The sequence below is a fragment of the Tenrec ecaudatus genome, chromosome 9, assembly GCF_050624435.1.
Source record: "Tenrec ecaudatus isolate mTenEca1 chromosome 9, mTenEca1.hap1, whole genome shotgun sequence".
Lineage (NCBI taxonomy): Eukaryota > Metazoa > Chordata > Mammalia > Afrosoricida > Tenrecidae > Tenrec > Tenrec ecaudatus.
Genome location: NC_134538.1, coordinates 157,329,885 through 157,348,820, shown reverse-complemented (window position 1 = coordinate 157,348,820; position 18,936 = coordinate 157,329,885). Strand labels below are relative to the sequence as shown.

Sequence of the window (18,936 nt, the reverse complement as noted above, 5' to 3'; positions counted from 1 at the left end):
CTGTTCCTCGGTCCATACCAGTGCCTGGTTAACTCCCTAGGCCACAGGGACCGCAGCGCCACCACCTGCTCGTGCCAACAAGAACCTAAACCTAGCCTCAAGTTACTAAGAACAACCTGTCCTACCCAGCCAGCTGGGCTGCAAGGACGCCGGGGTTACAAGCTGGGACTCAGGGGAGAGTAGGGACCATGCAGATGTGCGTCTGCGCGCTGAAGGCTGGTCATTCACGTGAGTGCTGCCCACAGCCATCTCCTGCTCAGCAGGCTTTCCAGGAGTGGAGAGGGCTGTAACTTACTGGGCTCGGGCGGCGGGCACCTGTGGCTCTTACCGTGAAACGTCTGCTGTGCGTGGGCAGGCAGTGGGGAGTGGGCCAGTGGTGCTGCGTGCTGGGCTCCCGGCTGTAAACCCTTTAGTAAATCTGGAAGGGAGGGAAGAGATGAGTCAGCACCCTCTCCACAGGACCGCAGGGGTCCTTGCTGGCACACACACTGCGCACCCAATGGGAGCGCGGCCCCGACGTAGATTTTCACCTGGGATGTACACACGAGGGGCTTCAACAAGTCTGAAAAAGTGTTTATTAGAAGGCAGTGCAAGTATTCTACCAACTTTTCAAAGCTCCTGTGTGTGTGTTAAAAAAGGTGGCCATCCAGCTGATTCTGCCTAGCTGCCGCCCCACAGGATAGACCATAACTGGCCCCAGCAGGCCTCCCAGTTGTTAACTTTCCAGAAGCCCGCCGCAGCGCTGTCTCCCACGGCGCCTGAGGGAATGTGAGCACGCAAACCACCCGGCAACCATGCCGGTCTCTCGGCAGGAAGTGCATTACGGAGGGGACATATGGCTCGTTGAAAAAAAAACGGGAAAAGGAATGCCGGACACCAGGAATTTGACTGATCATGTGCCGGATAAAGTCAGGTGTTTGGGAAAGCAAACAGAAACACAACAAAACCCTTGTCTTCATTACTGCGCTGGCTTCACACCTGTTGCTGGTGGGAGGGGCTCGCCCCGCCTGGTCACACAGGGTGCCCCGCAGTGTTCAGGGCCCACTTACTCTGCGTGAGGCTGTGGTGGAAGGCGGCTGAGGTAGATCCCGAGGTGGTTGTCGCTCCAGCTGAGTCCGTTCCGAAGCCGAGGAGCTCCAGGGGAAACTGGAAGGGCATGGTCACTGGAACAAGGCCACCCAGCATCCCAAAAGGAGCCATGTTTTGATTGGTTACAGACAAAGGTGACGTCATGAGAGTCAGAGGTGAGGCATTAGCCAATAGTGACGCTCCTGCTGTGGACTGCAGAAATCAGGGGTCAGAATTGGAAGGAAACTGGGTGCTTCACCCACTGCCGTCTTGCTCTGCACCCTCAGTGGCACAGGGTTGCTTCCAACACAGGGCTTCGCTTCCAAAGGTGTGTGGTTTCGAAAATGGAGTGAAAATAAAATGGAACTTTGCCGCCAACTTTTGGAAGCCCACTGCAGTGACCCCCAGTGACCCTACAGGACATAACAGAGCTGCCACCCAGGATGGCCAAGGCCGCAGACAGCCATCTCTTTCTCCTGGGAACAGCTGGCAGGCTCTGAGTAGCGGCTGAGTGGGCTCCCTGCACGGCAGAAAGCAGAGATCAAAGATCAGAGAAGAAGACACTTCACCCTAGATTTTTCTTAAGACACGAATAGATGCAAGGCTGTGTCTTCTATTTGCTCTAACAGAGAAAGAAAAGTATTCAGACTGAGGTGGGCAATGGAGGGGGCTTCAGAAAGTGTGCAGAAAGCATCTGTTCTTTTAAACTCCATTTCCCACACTTTTGGAAGCTTCTCAGTCAGTTGGAACGGCTGCCAGTACTGGCTGTGGCCACCTGCGGGTTGTACGTGACACTGTCGGCCAGCTTGCCTGACTCACCACCTGCCTTATGCTCACTTCTGATGTTGCTTTCTGCTTTTACACCTGCACCCCGAGCCCGCAGTAATAAGTTCCAAACTTGGTCACCACACTGTCCCTCACACCACCCCCTCTCAGAGCGCAGCTGTCCTGTCCTCTCCGCACACAACCACCCAGGGTGCTCTTCCAAGCCCCTGCACTCGTCCCAACCCCCCCCCCCCCCGTGCCAACCTTTACTGGGCAGGATCATCGCTTCCAAGTCTCCTCTGCCCTCTCCGATCGCCACCATTCCAGCTCACCCCTAAGGTCCAGCAATGATCTCATGTGCTCTCCTTTTAGCCTAGAACTTCCTAACACTGGCCCTCTATTCCAATACCTGCTCTGTCCTTCCCCTCTGAAGACCAGCGTCATCCCCACCCCACTGCTCTGGAATAAGACATCCCTAAGGTGAGCGATGGCTATGAAAATGGAAATCCGATGGTAATGGTGAGCTTCTGAAAAATTCCCTGCATTTATTCCAGCAAGCTAACTTCAGTTTTCGATCAATTTTGGATGTAGGAATAAAACAGTTCTTTTCCACTTTGATTTTCTTTTTTAAAAAAACCGTTATTTATTGTCATCAATTTACATGCCACTCTCTTAATTTCCACAATTCATAGTTCCAGTTTCTGGATTTTCTTTAAACCTCAGAACCTATGGAAGGAGAAGGTTGCAGGGAACTCTGGGGCGCTTCTGTGCAATCCAATGTTACAGTGTGTACACGTGTGCACATCAGTCCCTGAGGTGAGATGAGAGAACCGATTCCGGCAGAGGCTGACTAACGAGGTCACGCCAAATTCCCAGCACAAGTGCAGACCTCACAGGTGACTAGTGCCCATGAAAAAGGAAAGCGGTTTCCAGACTTATTCCTTAAGGCCATGCTTCCGGTAGAGGGTCTGTTCTTTGGACTACTCTCACGGGACGCGTAAGCAGAGGCCCCACAGCTGGCTGCAGACAAGGCCCGGTTGCCTGTGCTGTGTCCATTCTGATTAGAGGGGCATGGCCCTGCTTCCAAGAGGGGTGGGGAGGGCCACAGGTAACAGTTAAGACACGACTCAAAAGCTGGCCTAACGCAGCATCTGCTTAACGATGTCTTACGTCCCCACTGACGTGGAAAATAGGCGAGCTCCCAAGTCATGCACCAGGGAGGCTGTCTGCCCTGGGACTTTCTCTGCCTCTCGGGCATTTACTGACAGAGACCTGACCAAGGGCACTTCACTCTCCCAGGCAGGGTTCACTGCCATCTCTGGCACCGCGAGCTTAATGGCTATCTTTATTTTCCCGCCTCCAAATGCTCCTGGTAAAAACGGCAGGAGAAACTCTGAGCAGGAGAAACGTCTTTGCTTTTGTTTGTTTTTCCAAGCCAATAATCCTTAGTGCTAGCTACTGTGCGTTTTCTCCTCTGTTTTACTAAGTCTGCCGGGAAGCACGAGCCAGGAGGAGATGCTTGCACGCCCCCCACTGCACCTGGGACCGATGGTGCGCCCTGCCCACGGCCCAGCAGATGGGAGACCAGCTGGAGAAGCCTCAGACACCGCATCTTTCCTTGCCCTCATGACCCCACTTCCTGTATCACCTCCACCTGTTCTTGCTCAAGACCCCGCACACATGTGGCCTCTCTCATCTCCATCTTGGTCCCGGATCTCTAGGCGTTTGGTGACTATTTCCCCATGGGACCCAGTGGCCAGCAGCCAGGCAAGAGCACCCTGAACGGTCAGCTCCCCACCGTACACCTTAGGTGTTACCATCGTCACCCCTCTCACAGGCAAGAGGCCTAAGCGGACAGAGGTTCTTGGTGACATGGACTTGAGGACACGATGAGCTCATGCTCTATTTTTAGGAAAATAACTGTGTGCCCCTCACCATGTCGGCACTATAGGAGTAATAGGCACGCACATGCTTTCTGGGAGAGTGTTGTGTGGAGGGATCTGTTTCCTCCCTTCCACAAGTTTCCCTAACACGAAGGAAACCTCCCCAGCTTTATGCGCATACTCAGCCTCTCCTTCTATTGTGCCAACCATGACATACAGATTGGAGCATTTAGGAGAGAAAAGGCAGCCGGGAGCAAAGCACTGAAGCAACCTGGACAGAAATGACCCTGAGTCAAGTTGTCATCTCGGGAAGGCAGGGAGCCTCTGAGGCTGTGCCTGAGTGTAGTCAGCTGTGAGGATCACGGAATTCTGCAAACGAGGGGAAGCCTAATGGTCTTGCCTTGAAAGGAGCAGGAAAATAGACACCACCAATTACGGCAACTCCAAAAATTGAGCAAGTGAGCATTTGGAAAAACAATAACCTGACCTAACCGACATAAATAACATTCCCATCCACATTTGTCTATAAAACAAAATGGAAACATTAGATCACCCCACATTACGAGGCCCTTTGTAGATCGTTCTTGGCCTTGCAGGGGTGGGTGCCACGGGTCTCCAGGAGCGCGCAGAGCTGTGAGCAGCAGCTGTGAGCAGGGCAGTCCAGGACAAGCCCCGTGATCCATCTCCAGGGAACTCTTCTTGGTGGGCCCTACCCCTGGTCCTTATCACAGACTCCTTCCTGGTCAGTGAATCTCTGCCATTGCCACAGTCCCTGAGCTGCAAGCCGGCCACCCACGGCCACGGGAGGTCTCCCACCACACAGAACAAGTCAAGTGCAGGGCTTGCCCACAGCCCCTGCTGGGGCTCTGCTCCCTGACCTCGGCCTTTCCCCATGGTCACCCTGCTGGCCATCACTTCCCAATCCCTCCTAGCCCAACGGCTCCTCAGAGCTGGCCCTGCTCTAGTGCAGCCCCGAAGAGCGCTTCCCCAGGAAAAAGAGGAGGCTGTCTGCTTCTGTGAAGACTGAGAACCTGGCTCCTCACAGGGTCAGTTCAACTCGGTCCTACACGGCCACGGTGGGTGGAACTGAGCTGATGGCAGCGAGCTTTTCTGAGGAGGGGCTTTGCGTCCCTGACAGCCCCACCGCGACTGTCAGCGGCCACGCCTTAGCCATGCTGCCTGGCTTCTCTCCCACAGCACAGGCACATCCTCCGAAGCTCTGTCTCTGCACCTTCGTGCCGGGACGACCTCCCCGAGGCCAGGGACCCGAGGTGCTGCCCACCCTGTGGGGCACCCATGGAGGAGCGCCTGGCACAGGTGCAGGAGCGACGAGTCCTCTGTGCAGGTGAGCCTGGGCTTCCCCGTGGCAGGCAGGATGCACAGGAAAGGTATCCATTTGAAGGCGAGAGAGGGGCCCTCAGCGGGAAGGTCATGGAAGGGAAAGCAGAGAGCAGCGGTCCTCCACCCTTTCACACGGCTCCTAGCCGGAGGGTGGGGTGGGTGCAACCACACAGTTATTGTCGTAGCTACTTCATCATGGTCATTCTGCTACTGTGATGAATCGGGCAGTCCCTGCGAAAGGGTCGTTTGACTCTCAGGTTGAGAACCGCTGGCCTAAAGCCAGAAGGCAGTTAATATCAGTCTGAGGCCAGACGGGGCCTGTACCCTGGGAAGTGGCAGAGAGCAGGCGCCTCCTCCCCACAAGGTCTGCAGCGCCCTTAGGAAGCCGGGCTCCCTTGTTGGCGTGACCAGCAGGGTCACGGGGCTGTGCTAAAGCAGGCGCACCGGGCAGCACAGGACAGAGTCGAATCGATCCAAGAGGAAACGCAGATGAGCCGTGCAGGTGGGACAGCAAGGTCCCAGAGCAGCCTCCGTGCAGAGTGAGGGACACGAGGTGTGCCAGGCAGCTTCCTCAGCAACAGTGCATTCTCCATAGGAGACAGACACGGAAATGTCAGGAGAGAACCAGTGAGACCCGAGAGGTGACCAAGGATGGACCAAGAAACGATATTCAAAGAAAACTATGTAATCGCTGTAAGAAAGCGACTCCAGGGTTTTGACTTGGGAATGCCTAGAGGAAAAAGTCAAGGGCTAAGAGCAGGCGACCCCTGGGAGGGACACCAGGCAGGGAGCTGCAATCTCTGATACAATCCTGTCCCCTGCTCCGTGGCAAAGCATAAAGACTCATTTAAAAGTCAACTTCTAAACAGAGAACATGGACTGGAACACAGACTGCCTCCCAGCCCTTACTGAAGACATTCCTGACTTCCACACACAATTCCTAGTACCCGTTTATCTATTCTTGTTAGCTTCCCATTTTGGAGGAAAGCAAAAGCAAGCAGATGAAATACCTGCTGCTCCCGGATTTCACTGGCCGAGCTAAGAGTGAGCTGAATTTCTTTCAACATTAGGATTCGACAGCGGCAGAAGGGGCCTGGAGCTGCAGTTGTGCGGGAGGCCCACAGCAGTGTAACCAGCTATGGGGCGATGCTGCCCACCGTCAGCTACGATTTACGCAGGAGCAACTTGAAGTGAAAACTTGCATAGACCAAACCAATAGCCAAACTCCCGGCCATCAAGTCAATTCTGACTCATAGCCGTCCTACAGGACCAGAATGGACTAGACTGGACCACCCTACGGCTCTCAGAGACTGTGACTGTCTGCAGGAGCAGAGCGTTTCCTCGTCCTCCGAAGGGTCAGTGGGGGTTTCCAACTGCTGACCCTGTAGTTTACAGCACGAGGTGGAGTCACTGCACCCCCAGGCGCTTACTCCCTACAACAAAGGAGCTGCTGAGGTGACTCGCGTCTTCCCCAGTCATGGGAGGGAAAGCTGAAGCCACCTGCAACACCCAGTGGTGGGTGGCGACGAGGAGGCAGAGAGGGGCTCCCGGCCTCTCCAGCCAATCCAGCTTGAGAAGCGGTGCAGAAACACCCCAGCCAGGCTTGAGATCACCTTCTGGGTCTAAAATCACTAAAACCAGGCAAGCCCAGCATGGTTTGGGGACACGTGGAGAAATTTTAGGATGTAGGCTGCGGAAACGTATTGATTATATGGGAGCAACCCTCCAAGTCAGGGTGGCCTCGGTAGCCTCCTATTCAATCCTCCACCTGAAAGCGAGGGAGGGCCTTCGGAGCATTGGGAGAGCGTTTGGAGCACTGGATGAGCTAGCACCGGTGCCTATCCAGGAGGGGCTGGACGGATTCACAAGGGCTCAGGGAACGAATGTGGTAAGCACACCACAGTCATGCTCAAGAGGATCGAGTCAGCTGGCCAGAAGGGGGATTTGAACAACAAACTCGAGCTCGGAAAAATTGTGGCACAGGAAGACTACAGAGACCAGTGTGACACAGGAAGTCATGGCTAAGTGACTGCAACATCAACGCAAATTAACAATGTTATTTGGAAACATGCGTGGCTTAGAGAGTAGCACAGGTTCAGACACCTGATTAAATAAAAAACACAAAGCAGCTTCAAAAAAGCCAATGGAAAAGTGCCCTTTTAATTCCACTTTCCAGGAACGTTTTGCAGCCCCTCTCGTCAAGCTGGCAGGAGTGGGGAAGGAAGGGAGGAGGTGAGGAGCATCGGGTGGGCTCCTAAGCGACCGCTGCGCTGTGATGAGTGACCAGGTTTGAACATGCATTTCCGCTGGGAGATACTTGGCTGGGGGAAACAGAACCCAAACCAGAACACTTCCAACAAGACGTCGTCCCAAAGAACCTGTCGCGGGACCATGGGGGCCATCACCCATCACCAGTCTGGTATCAGACCGACTAACAGGTAGGACGGCGCCACCCTCCCTGCTGGCCCAGGGTCGTGCGCACCGTACATACCTGCACGCTGGCTGTTACCACCGAAGACCCTGAGGCAGAGGACGGTCTGTGTGGAGTAGACAACGGTTTAGTAGCACCCTGTGTTCCACTTCCTGTCCCCCCAGACAGACTAGTCCTACCAGCTCCGCTTGAGTTAAGGGTGCCCCCTCTGCTGGCAGGTACATTCAATGCAATTCCACTCAAGCTGCTCTTGCCCGCAGACCCCATGGAAGCTGAGTTTGTGAGCTTGGAGGAGGACGGGAGGCCTTTTGCGGCCGGGAGGCCGGCAGTGCGGTGGGCCGGCAGTAAGTTCAGGGTGGGAGAGTGTCTGCTGAGGCTCATCCCGCTGGGCTGTTTGTGGCCGGGGTTACTGCCGGCGCTGCTTGAGGGCCCACTCTGGGCGACGAGTGCGTTTGGGCTATTAGAACTCGGGGACGCCGTGGGCTTGGGGGCTGGGTTGGATTTGGACATCAGCTTCGTGGACACTGAAGGCTTGGTGGACAGAGAGGGCTTGGGTGAGGGCGAGGGCTTGGGCGACGTGGCAGGCTTCGGAGAGGCAGCGAGCTTGGGGGAGGCAGCCATTGAGAATGGAGGCTTGAAAGCCTGCGTGGAGATCTGTGACACCATAGCCTTGGCTAAATAGTTACTGGAGGTAGTGGTGCTTGGGGCTGTCCTGGAGGCCAGGGGGTGGGGCCCTGCGGACCCATTTCCGGATGAGGGGTTGGGCAGGGGCAGGCGGTACAGAAGTGGCTTGTCCGCAGACTTCATCAGAGGGACGGAGCAGGACACGTGGGGGGTGCTGCTCAGCTTCACCACGGGGTTGCTCTGGGACTTACTGATGGTCGCCTGCAGTGGGGACACATAGTTCTGTGGGACCGCCGAATGCTGGTGCACCTTTGTGGCCTGTGCCAGGGAGGCCGCCTCCTGGGCCTCCGAGGCTCCCAGGGTGTGAGAGGAGGCAGTGACATGGGCTTGGGACGAGGAGGCAGTGACATGAGTCTGCGAGGAGGGGGCGGTGGGGATCTGGCCTGACCGCTGCAGCCCTTGCTGGAGCAGCCGGGCCGGCAGAGGCTCAAGGGAGACTTTCGGGTTCTGAATGGAGGCCCCGGCAATAAGGCCTGACGAAATGGCGGTGTGAGCGAGCTCCGGGGGTTTCTTTGGGGCCGGGCCGCTGTGGCCAGCAATGAGGCTGGAGGAGTGGGCCGTGGGAGCGGAGTCCAGTTTCTTGGGAGTGGCCAGAGGCAGCTTGCTCATGATGCTTGCCAGCTTCTCTTCTCGCAGGCCGGGCCGCGGCTTTGTGGGCAGCACGCTCATGCGAGAGCTGACCGCGGGGCCCTTGCTCCCATTGTTGATGGCCGCCAGCGCCTCAGACACCAGCTCCAGGGAGGGCGCGTGGAAGGCCAGGTCTTCATCCAGGGAGTCGTCCAGGCAGATGGTCTCCTGGGCTGCGGCCGAAGCAGCACTGGTGGAGGCCATGGCCCCGCTGCAGCCCGCGGAAGGAACCACAGGAGGGGCCCCGGAGCCAGGTGTCTTCTGGTCCTTCTTTGGACTGCACTCCTGGGACAGCAGCACCGGAGGGGGAAGACAAGAGCAGAAAGCACAAAGTCAAAGAGCACCCAAGTTCAAAGGACAGAGAAATGCTCGTGGTGGTCACACTGTTTTCTGCTGGAAGACCTTCGAGAGGGCCCAGACCAACATCTTCCTGAGAACAGAGCTAACTATGTGCTCAAGCCCCAGGGGTCTGGCACAGGGTGCACACCAGCCCCGCTGAGCCTGGCTAAGGAAGCCTCACTGAGGAGAGGGCAGGAAACCAAGATGGGTGGCAGTCACATTAATGATGAAGCCCTGCCCCTTGTATCAGATCTCCAGGCACAATTCCATGCCCTGCCAGAGGGGTTCCTTTCTTCCTTTACTCTCCTTGACCCCTCTGTGCTAGACAATCCCTGCAAGCTCTTCCCAGGTCCAGTGGAATCTGCTAAGATGCTGACCACCTGGTCAGACTGGCTGCGTGCCCACTCTGTCCACTCTGCTGGTCGGACGCCCAGCATGGGCGAGACAACACAGCAATGACGTCAGCAGCAGCAGTCTACTGTGCTCCACGGCAGGGTCCCCCAACACAGCCCTCCATAATTGAGCCAGCACCCATGTGCTGAGTGCCCGGTGCTAAGAACACAAAGGCGTCTCTGGATTCTTACGATTGCCTGGAAGGATGGGACAAAATTGACCTTGCTTAAAAATTCAGGGAAGAGAATTATTTAAAGGGAAAATACATGAAAAATCAATGGGTTTCTTTTGCAGAGAAACACAAAGACAAATTTTCTTTCTAAGATCAAGGAGAAATAAAGCCATTATCAAAAAGGATTTGTTTTTAAAATTACTTTCTTCAAAACCAAAAGGCAGGCAAACTCCACAATGACCCTGAGCTGGAGCCTCCTTCACACACAGCACAGGAGGACAAGAACCCAGACGCATAAGCAGTGAGGTGGCATCTGGGGGGCAGGGGCTCCGTCCAGCAGCTTCTCAGGCAGCACAGGAGGTAGGCTGCTGGAACTGCCCCTCTGTAGCCCCTCAGGCATTTCTGAGGTTGCCCTCTAGCACCCTACCCAAAGGAACAGCATGTGGCTATTGGGCAGGATGCAGGAGCCCTGGGGGACAGTGGGCTATGAGATGGGCATCGGTGTGAAACCACCGGCCTCGGCAGAGAGGAGGCTTTTTGCTCCCGTAGAGACTCAGTCTGAGAACCCCAAATAGGCAGTTTGACAAGCACTCCACCTGATGAGCGACCGTGAGACGGATAGATGGGATGGAGGGCTGGACAGGGATGCCCCCAAAAGGGCCAAGTGTGTTTCATGAGAAAGTTAGAGCTTATTTCCCTGAGGAGAAACTTCTAGATTGTTTTACTTTTTTCTCACTTCTTTGAATTGTAAGCATTTCCTTCTATGACCTGTACACGCATGGGGGAGGGGAAGGAGGAGCGCGTGTAGGCACCACAAGCCGGCCGTATGTCAGAGAAAGGACCGGGGAGCTTGCTGACACACCTGCAGAAGCAGAGCCGCTCCTGTCCTTGACAAGAGTACGGGCTCAGCACACCTCAAAGCACGGGCCTTCATTAAAATCCAACTTCACATAGCTTTGTTTTTCATTTTGAAAGGTTACAATAGACTTGGTTTTCTTTTGCATCTGCTTCACCTCGTTTGACAGAGGGCTGTTTAATCCCTCCATGCACTTTCAAAAATATTAAAAAATTGCTGTCAACTATTTTATGATTCACATCCAACTCAGCCAAGACTGGCTTTTGCCTGGATGCTGTGTCGTGACGAGACGCGGGCTCATGTTAGACACGGGCTTCTTCTGTGGGAAGCCAGCAACAAGAGTGTGTGAGGCCCCAGTTAGTTGCTAGTTCCTAAGCTAGTGTTTTTTCTGTTTTCAGTGTAATACATACTCCGGAATACTGACAGAAAATGTGCGTGTGAGTGAACGGGGAGAGGGAGGGCTATTGGTTTTTTTCAAAGGTCAGATATATTTCTAATCACAACATGAACAAGAAATCTGTTATTAAAAAAATGAGCGGTAGGAGCAAGTTTTAGGAAATCTGAAGCAAAGATGGCCAAATAAAAAAAAATCTATCTGGAATATGCTAACTTAAAACCATCGCCTCACAATAAGCCATAGGCCGTCTGCAGCTTGCAGTAGTCAGTCGTTTTCATGACAAATCTTGTGAATGTTATTTGGTGGCTTAGAATGAGGCTCAGTCTTCTCACGTTCGCCATCTGGAGCACACACTGTGTTGCTCCGGGTGCTGAGCTAGGATTCCCGCAGTTGGAATCAACATGCCGGCAGCCAGAGACCACCTCGCACTTAGTTCTAGGTGCCCCGGTGGTGGTCGAGGGCACGTCAGACTGGATTCTCAGGGCACGCCTACCCCTGCAGGACAAAACTGGGTCAGCCAGAAAATGTCCTTCCTAGTCCCAAGCATGTGATGGTGTGCAGGCTCCGCTTCCGAGTGTCACCCCGGGAGCACTCAGAGACCAGCCACGACGTGAGGGAGGTAGCAGGCAGGTCCCCATGGGCAACCGCAGAATCGGTGGCGAAGCGACAGACCCACCGGCAGTTCTTTCTTTACGTCTGATCCTGACGAGAGTCTGACAGTCTTGCTCTCTCAAACATCCCCTGAAAGGCTCTGTGCTCCACCTTACCCAGCTTTCCTCAGTGGCAGGATGGAAAGCACCGTCATTTAATGATGCTATTCTAATCTAGCGCTTCACACAGGATCAGTTCTCCCAAACAGAGTAAAGTCCCCGTCTTAGAATAGGGTCCCTACTGAGCTAGCCTACCCATACAGAGAGACCTGTCCCACCTGTCATTGACCGTGATGGGAGAGCTGTAGTCCAGTACCTACCTTCACTTTAGGTTTAGGTGCGAGCATCACTTTCTTCTTTGCCCTGGGGGAAGACGGGAAGGGAGCTGGTTTCAGGTGTGCTTCAAGGACAAGTTACGGCGAATGCCTACCTCTATCCACATAGGGGAACAGGTACCTCTCCTACTGCAGGGGGGAGGGGACTAAAACCATGCATAAATATTCCAATTACATGGGAGAATAAAGCAATATTTTCCAACATTTGGATTAATGGGGAGAGGGGAAAAAAGGCCTGGTAATTTGTGAAACACAAAATGCAGACAGTGAAATTTTGTGGTTTTTAAAAGGTGAAAAGTAAACTTATCAGCCAAAAAATTAGGCTAACAAAGCTGTGTGAAGGGGTTTCCTTCAAAGACGTGTGAGGAGCGACAATCGTAGGGTAAAAAGAGAGGGCTTCACTCAACCTCACGTCAAGTTCAACCACAGCCAACAGGGTGGCAGAAAGGCTTTACTTACCAAACTCGGACAAAAACGTTCTCAAGTTAAAAGCACAAACCACCTTTCAAATGGAATGCTTTGCGTTATTAAAGAAGAAAGAAATGGTGAAACACCTCACGGCACGGTTTCAAAGATTTTAACACAGTGAAGTGCATCAATCACAAAGAGACCAACGTCATACATTTCTATCAAGAAAAGATTTTCATCCTAAAAGGCAACTTTGGTAGCTCCTGGGTGGGAGCAGAGGAGCAGCAGGCTAGGGGTGGACAGGCATTCACCTGGATGAAGGGATTGGAGACTATCTTACAGGAAGAAGACAGGCAAACACACACACAAAGGGGGTGGGGCAGGGCAGGGCAAGCCACTGGGAAAGACTAGGAAGTTGTATATATTGTTGGATGCAAAAGTGATCTGATATGCAAGCCTTTACCTAATTCACAATAAAAAGTTAAAATTAAGAGAAAACAACAACAAAAAAAGACTGAGACCCCAAGGCCTAGGATCAGAAAACATTCAACCCTGCCCACGGTTTTCTCACAGCCCCTCCTAATCCACTGCCAACTCAGTGAGATCTGCAGCCTTTCTTTGCCGTACCCCGGGTGAGACAGCCGCTCCGCGTAAGGCAGTGTCTCACAGGGGCAACGTCACCACGGTTCCAGAAACCACCCCAAGAACGACGTCAATGTGCTCTGAGGACCACACAGGCAATGTTCAAAATGACGTCTAAAATAATGGGCAATGCTGCATTTCACACAGGGTAGCTGAGCTTGGGAGTGCGCGTAGCAGGAACAGAAATAAAAAGGATTTGGAAGTCTGCTTTTACTCACGGAGCGGAAGTGAGGTGATTATGCACACGCCGGCTTTCTTTGAAAAGCATTCTGGAAAGTAAAGGACAGGTCAGGTTTACTAGAAGGTCACAATCCATGAAACAGCACTTGACGCACATTTGCGGGTTTGATCTCAGTCGGCTCCAGCCTGTTTACCAATCCTAGTTGTACTGGGCTGTTGAGTTCAGGGAGCCGCCTCACAGGCAGTCTGCAACATCGCTGTGGGTTTATAACCTTTTCTAAACCCACACATCTCAGAACAAAAAAATTTTATCATAGTGAAAAGCCCATTTGTCGGCCACTGGACACCCCCTTAAAGAAGGGTCTTAGGGAGGAGATGAGCCAGTCAGGGTACGATGTAGCAATGATGAAAATTGCAATTTTGCTCTAGTTCTTAAATGCTTCCTTCCCCAACCCACCCATCCCCCCCGAACTATCATGATCCCAATTCTACCTTGCAAGTCTGGCTAGACCAGAGGATGTATACCGGTACAGATAGGAACAGGAAACACAGGTAATCCAGGGCGGATGATCCCTTAAGGACCAGTGGTAAGTGGTGATATCGGAAGGGTAGAGGGAGAGTGGGGTGGAAAGGAGGAACCGATTACAAGGATCTACATGTGACCTCCCCCCTGGGGGATGGGCAACAGAAAAGTGGGTGAAGGGAGACGTCGGACAAGGCAAGATATGACAAAATAATTTATAAATTATCAAGGGTTCATGAGGGAAGGAGTAGGGATGGAGGGGAAAAATGAGGAGCTGATGCCAGGGGCTTAGGTGGAGAGCAAATGTTTTGAGAAGGATGAGGGCAACGAATGCACGAATGTGCTTCACACAATTGATGTATGTATGGATTGTGATACGAGTTGTATGAGCCCCCAATAAAACGATTTAAAAAAACAAAACAACCCACACATCTTTGCCGCCAATTCCAGGTGGAGCGCATTGGCAGCATGGGTTCGCTCATTTTTATCATTCTTTACTCAAGATGCTCCCAGAGAGCCGCTCCAGGCAAGGGCTCCCCTCCCAGAGCCCTTTTCTGCTCAGACCCTGGAACGAGGTCCCTTACTTTCGTTCACATGGCCCACAGGAAGCCCGCTCCCAGAGTTCCCAGCCTTCCTCCCACGGCCCTTTCCCCTCTCCTGGGAGTGCCGAGTGCAAGAAAGAGCACATGGCGAGTCGCTTTGTGCTTTACCGCTGGAGACGGTGGCGCAGGAGTGCGCGCCGTCCACGTGGGCGCACTTCCCAAGAGCAGTAACCAAGGGGAACACGGCAGAGAGCACACCTACCTTGCCTGCATCCAGCCCTTAGGCCACAGCGGCTTCACCTCGGTCTCCATAAAGGATTTAAGATAATCTTCCGCAGACTGGCTTTTATTTGGCTCTAACTCATAGCATCCCAATTTGATTTCAACAAGGTTACATAACAAAGTTCTAAACAGATTAAAAAGATATATGTGTATAAATAAATCTGACTACAAAATTATATAAAGTTCTAAACAAAATGACAGAAAACTAATTTCTTTTGAAATTTAGAAAGCACAGAAATCTGACGGCAGTGATACAAGATATAATCCGAAGAACTCAGAAAATGAGACAAGGAGAAACTGTGCAATTATGACTTCCCAACCTAAAACGACTCCCTTGGACACCTTGAAGCAAGGCACCCAGGCCTGGGCAGCACCGGCATTCTCTCTGGGAGGAGAAAGCCCCGCTAAAAAAGAGGGCTCATCTAACAAGCTTACTGCACCTTCCACTCTACTGTCGAGACCGTGTGAAACCGTGTGGCTCGGGGAGTCACGAGAAGATTCGCTCACTGGAAGGATGCTCCAGAAGTGAAGGTGACTCAAGATCAAATGCATCCCCTCTGGAACCACACTCGGTAAGCACACGCTTGCCCATACACAGACAGCCACATCTCACTGGGCAGGAGCCCTCTGGGCACAGCTGTCTGCCAGAGCGCAGGGTGGCGCCCACCTCACCTCAGAGTATCATCCCAGTGGAATTTCTTTCTTGGGCCGATGACACGCTTCCCTGGCTTCTCATCATCATCTTCTTCAGACCCGTTTCTTTCTCGCTCTTCATCGGTTTGCAGCCTGATGAGAACAGTTATGTTATTCTAGAGTGCCTACAACGCACTCCCCTAATCACTTGTTGAGCTGTGGGACACAACCTTCCCACACAGGTCGTGCTTTCAATTTGCAAAGCGTCCCCCTGGTTTGGTGACGCTAAAGAAGAAACGGCATGGGCATTCAGCGTGCAGTTTAGGGAGGACCTGTATTCAAGTCCAGCCCGCTCAGTTCGTGCGAAGTCTGACCAGGCCAGCTCTTGTCTGGCCACACCCAAACCGTCAGCCCACAGGCACCTCTGCCACGCAGACGTGCTCAGTGGTGGCATGTCAGTGGCAGGCTCCAGGGCAGAGCCGCACGCGGAGAGGAGGGGACATAACATACCGAGCACACTTGGCCTGGCTGCGCGCCTGGCAGTCCTCCTGGTACTTGAACAGCTGCTCGGGCATGACACTGCTCACGGCCAGCTTCAGTTTCTGCAGAGGCTCCCTTAGACGGTCATCCTGAGGAGAACGCACACAAGTTCCTTCAAACCTACTTCCCAGGTGAACATTCTGCTTTGGAAACTGAGGGTGTGCATGTGTGAAAGATGTGCCCATTTACACGTGGCCATTTCTTCTACGGCGCCAAGTTTCCCACCTCCATCAAGTCAAATCTGACTCCCCACCTCCAGCAGGGCAGGGCACAACTGCCCCTGAGGCTTCTGAGGCGGTTTGTCTTTGCAGAGCCTCCACACTGTGCACTACTAGGACGGCCATATTTCTGACTAGTCAAGGAGACGCCCACTTTCTGCCTGATGCCCCAAATAATCACTCACAGTCGCCTTTACATTCTTAAAATGACCCCCCAAGTCAGAGCTATAAGCAACATGGAGGTGCTGAGAGCAAAGGAGTCACATGCAGAACAAGTCGATGTCAGCAGCTTACTGGGGTCGGTCCCCCTAGAGCGGAGCCGCAACGGGACACGGGGAAGCATGGCCTAGCATCCTGTCTCTTACTGTTTTCCACTGTGGACACTGGGCTGCAAACAAACTCGCTAGGTTCAGTCTGACGCAAAGGGGGCTGGGAGACCCTTAACCGTGCGGCTTCGGGACAAAAGTAAGGGCACAAACAGGTGTGTTCTTGACAATCTTCACTAAGCAATTTGCAAATATTCATCTTGCAAAGAACTAGGTCCACCTGGAACTGCTCAAAACAAGCTTGAGGTAGTGTCCCAGGTGCAGGATGATTGCGCTTACATCCATCTCCCTTCCAGTCCCTGACCTCACTTTTCCTGCATGGAAACCACTGCTCTTAGAAAGTGAGCATGGCAAAGGTGGGCTTTCAGGAATGACCATGTCCAGTCTTCAGTATGAAACGTGGTCCATGCACACCATTGAATAGAGGTGCATCATAAAACACATGGTGGGCATCTGCCATCACCCCCCCACACACACACAAACACACACACACACAAACAGCCAACGAGAGAGACACTGACGCCCAGCACCCATTTCTGGAAGGCTAATCTCCAAGACCAAAGGAGCAGATGTCACCCCACTCGTCACAACACAGGAACGTCTAGTGGCACTAAAACAAGAGTTTCCAAGGACATAGTCTCACAGCTGAGCGTTGCTGTATACAAACGGATAGATTTCCAACACTTTCAACAACAGCAAAGGTAACACATACACATGGGACGCGAAAGGAGCAAGTTGCAGGAGACTGGATGAGGGGATCCCCTCATTATGAGGGCCTCCTGGGAAAGCCCCGACTGCAGGAAGCTTGTGGAATGTGTAGACCCTGACTTGAGACAACACATGGCAGAGAAAAGCAAGGAAAAGCTAACCCAATGCTCACGGAACATGAGGAGCTCTGACCACATAATGTGTCTTAGGAAGAACCTTCATCATCTGCTATCGTTTCCCTACTTCCAGTGCGTCTTCCGATCACTGGCATGTTTCGGGGCGGCTCCAGCCCTCAACATAGGAAGGGAGTAGGCACAGCCACAAGCCTGATCCTTCAGTAAACCCCACTTCTCCAAGCCGCTTCTCCCCATCCACAGTCACTGCTCTGCCCAGTGACCACAGAAAGCCGCTCGTGCTCTCAGACCATAGCACACGCTCCTCCGTGCCAGGCTGTGCTGTGCTGTGCGATGCCCGTCCTCTGGCTGACCTGAGGGGGGAGCCAGACACTCAAAGGCTGACACTGGGATATAAGACCTGGGAGCAAAGTCGCCGCATCTGCAGGTGCACACGAAAGGACTAACACGTTTGTCCACATCGCTTGCAGCCTGCTACATCTTACTGGAGTCCCTAAAAATCCTACTTCACAGAAAAAACATCCCTCATTTCGTCTTAACTGCATTTGGGTCATTTCTCATCACTTGCAAGTTCCAGAGTTCAAACGTATCATGCAAGGCGTCAACAGGGCAGTGGAGGTGCCAAAAATCCTTTCCCATTATGTGGGATGGCTTCCCAACCCCGCCACGCCATCAAGTGAGATGGTGAGAAGACGGTGGATGGCCCTGGGCAGAGGAACTGGGTCTCAGCTCATGCAGGGAGGCCTGGACAGCACCCTGCTAAGTACGCACACATCTAGTGAGCGTCCCACTGTCTTCATGATGGAGGTGCATGAGCGTAGCTGAGGGAGACATTATATCCAGTTTCAGGAATAAAAAATAGTTACAAAGATGCTGAGAGCAAAGTACATCAGCCACAGAACTGACATCAACTGACCAGCCCAGGATCTCTGTCTCAGAGAATACTGGTTTCTCCTTTAAGCCAACGCCTGTCAAAAGGGGATCCACCACTGGCAGCTTCTCGTCTCTGTGAGGCAGGAGCTCTCAGGCACCCTGTGTGCGCCCCATGCGGCCGCGGACTCACCCAGGACGACGCTCACCTGCACGTTGAGGTGGAGCTTCTTGAGACGTTTCACCAGCGTTTCCTTGTTGCACGGCACAAAAGCTTCCAGGTGGGAATAGACGCTGCTCCGAATGACAGGGCCCAGCTCCTGCAGCTGTAACTCAATGCTGAGAAGAACAACAAGAAGTCAACGGGGCAGCCTTTCCTCCAGGAGTGTCACACAGCCAAGCGGCAGCACCAGCGTGCTGGCTCCCTTTGTCTTCCCCCGCTCGCCAGATGAGTCACTACTCATTGCACAAGACACCTCGATAGACAGAAACCCTGGACAGAGTGTTATGAGTCTAACTTAAGAGTGATTTCACGAATTACCAACAAGCTGGCTAATGACCGTTTGGTCACAGCGGGATAAATGAACTTTAAGGGAGGGTTGTCACAGGAAGCTGTTATAGACACGCCGCCCGCCCAACCCTAAGTTGCTCTTCTCCTTTCCCTTACAGGGGCTCTGATGAGGGAAACCCCTAGTTACATGCCTGAACTGTGAACAATGTTTCCCTGACTCTTGCTACGCTACAGAAAGAGATATTGAGGGGAGTAAAAAAGGAGATATTGGCTGGTCTGTTCACTCAACCGCATTCTCTAGTTCCGGTTTCCACTTGTATGTTAGTTTTTTGAGAAAGAAGTTCCTAAAAGGGTATATAGGTTCCCGGGAACTAGAAATTTAAACGAGTTTTTAATTATCAGCTCATTTCAGTCTAATTAGCAGGGTAAGTCTGCTAATGAATAATTAGGTCCTTCCCAAGATGGAAGACGGCTGCTG

At 52.9% G+C, this 18,936-nt stretch overlaps 1 protein-coding gene across 1 annotated transcript in view; it reads right to left on the bottom strand.

Annotated features, from left to right (window-relative positions):
* Positions 1–18,936, bottom strand: part of UBN2 (ubinuclein 2) — a 69,798-nt gene that overhangs the window by 12,454 nt on the left and 38,408 nt on the right. The window contains exons 8-16 of the mRNA XM_075558723.1: positions 18,157–18,286; positions 15,662–15,780; positions 15,191–15,304; positions 14,499–14,642; positions 13,210–13,260; positions 11,927–11,969; positions 7,549–9,084; positions 1,050–1,281; positions 329–418 (exon numbers count right to left, since the gene is read on the bottom strand). Of these exons, the coding sequence (XP_075414838.1) occupies positions 329–418; positions 1,050–1,281; positions 7,549–9,084; positions 11,927–11,969; positions 13,210–13,260; positions 14,499–14,642; positions 15,191–15,304; positions 15,662–15,780; positions 18,157–18,286 (2,459 nt within the window). The remainder of the gene's footprint in view (positions 1–328; positions 419–1,049; positions 1,282–7,548; positions 9,085–11,926; positions 11,970–13,209; positions 13,261–14,498; positions 14,643–15,190; positions 15,305–15,661; positions 15,781–18,156; positions 18,287–18,936) is intronic.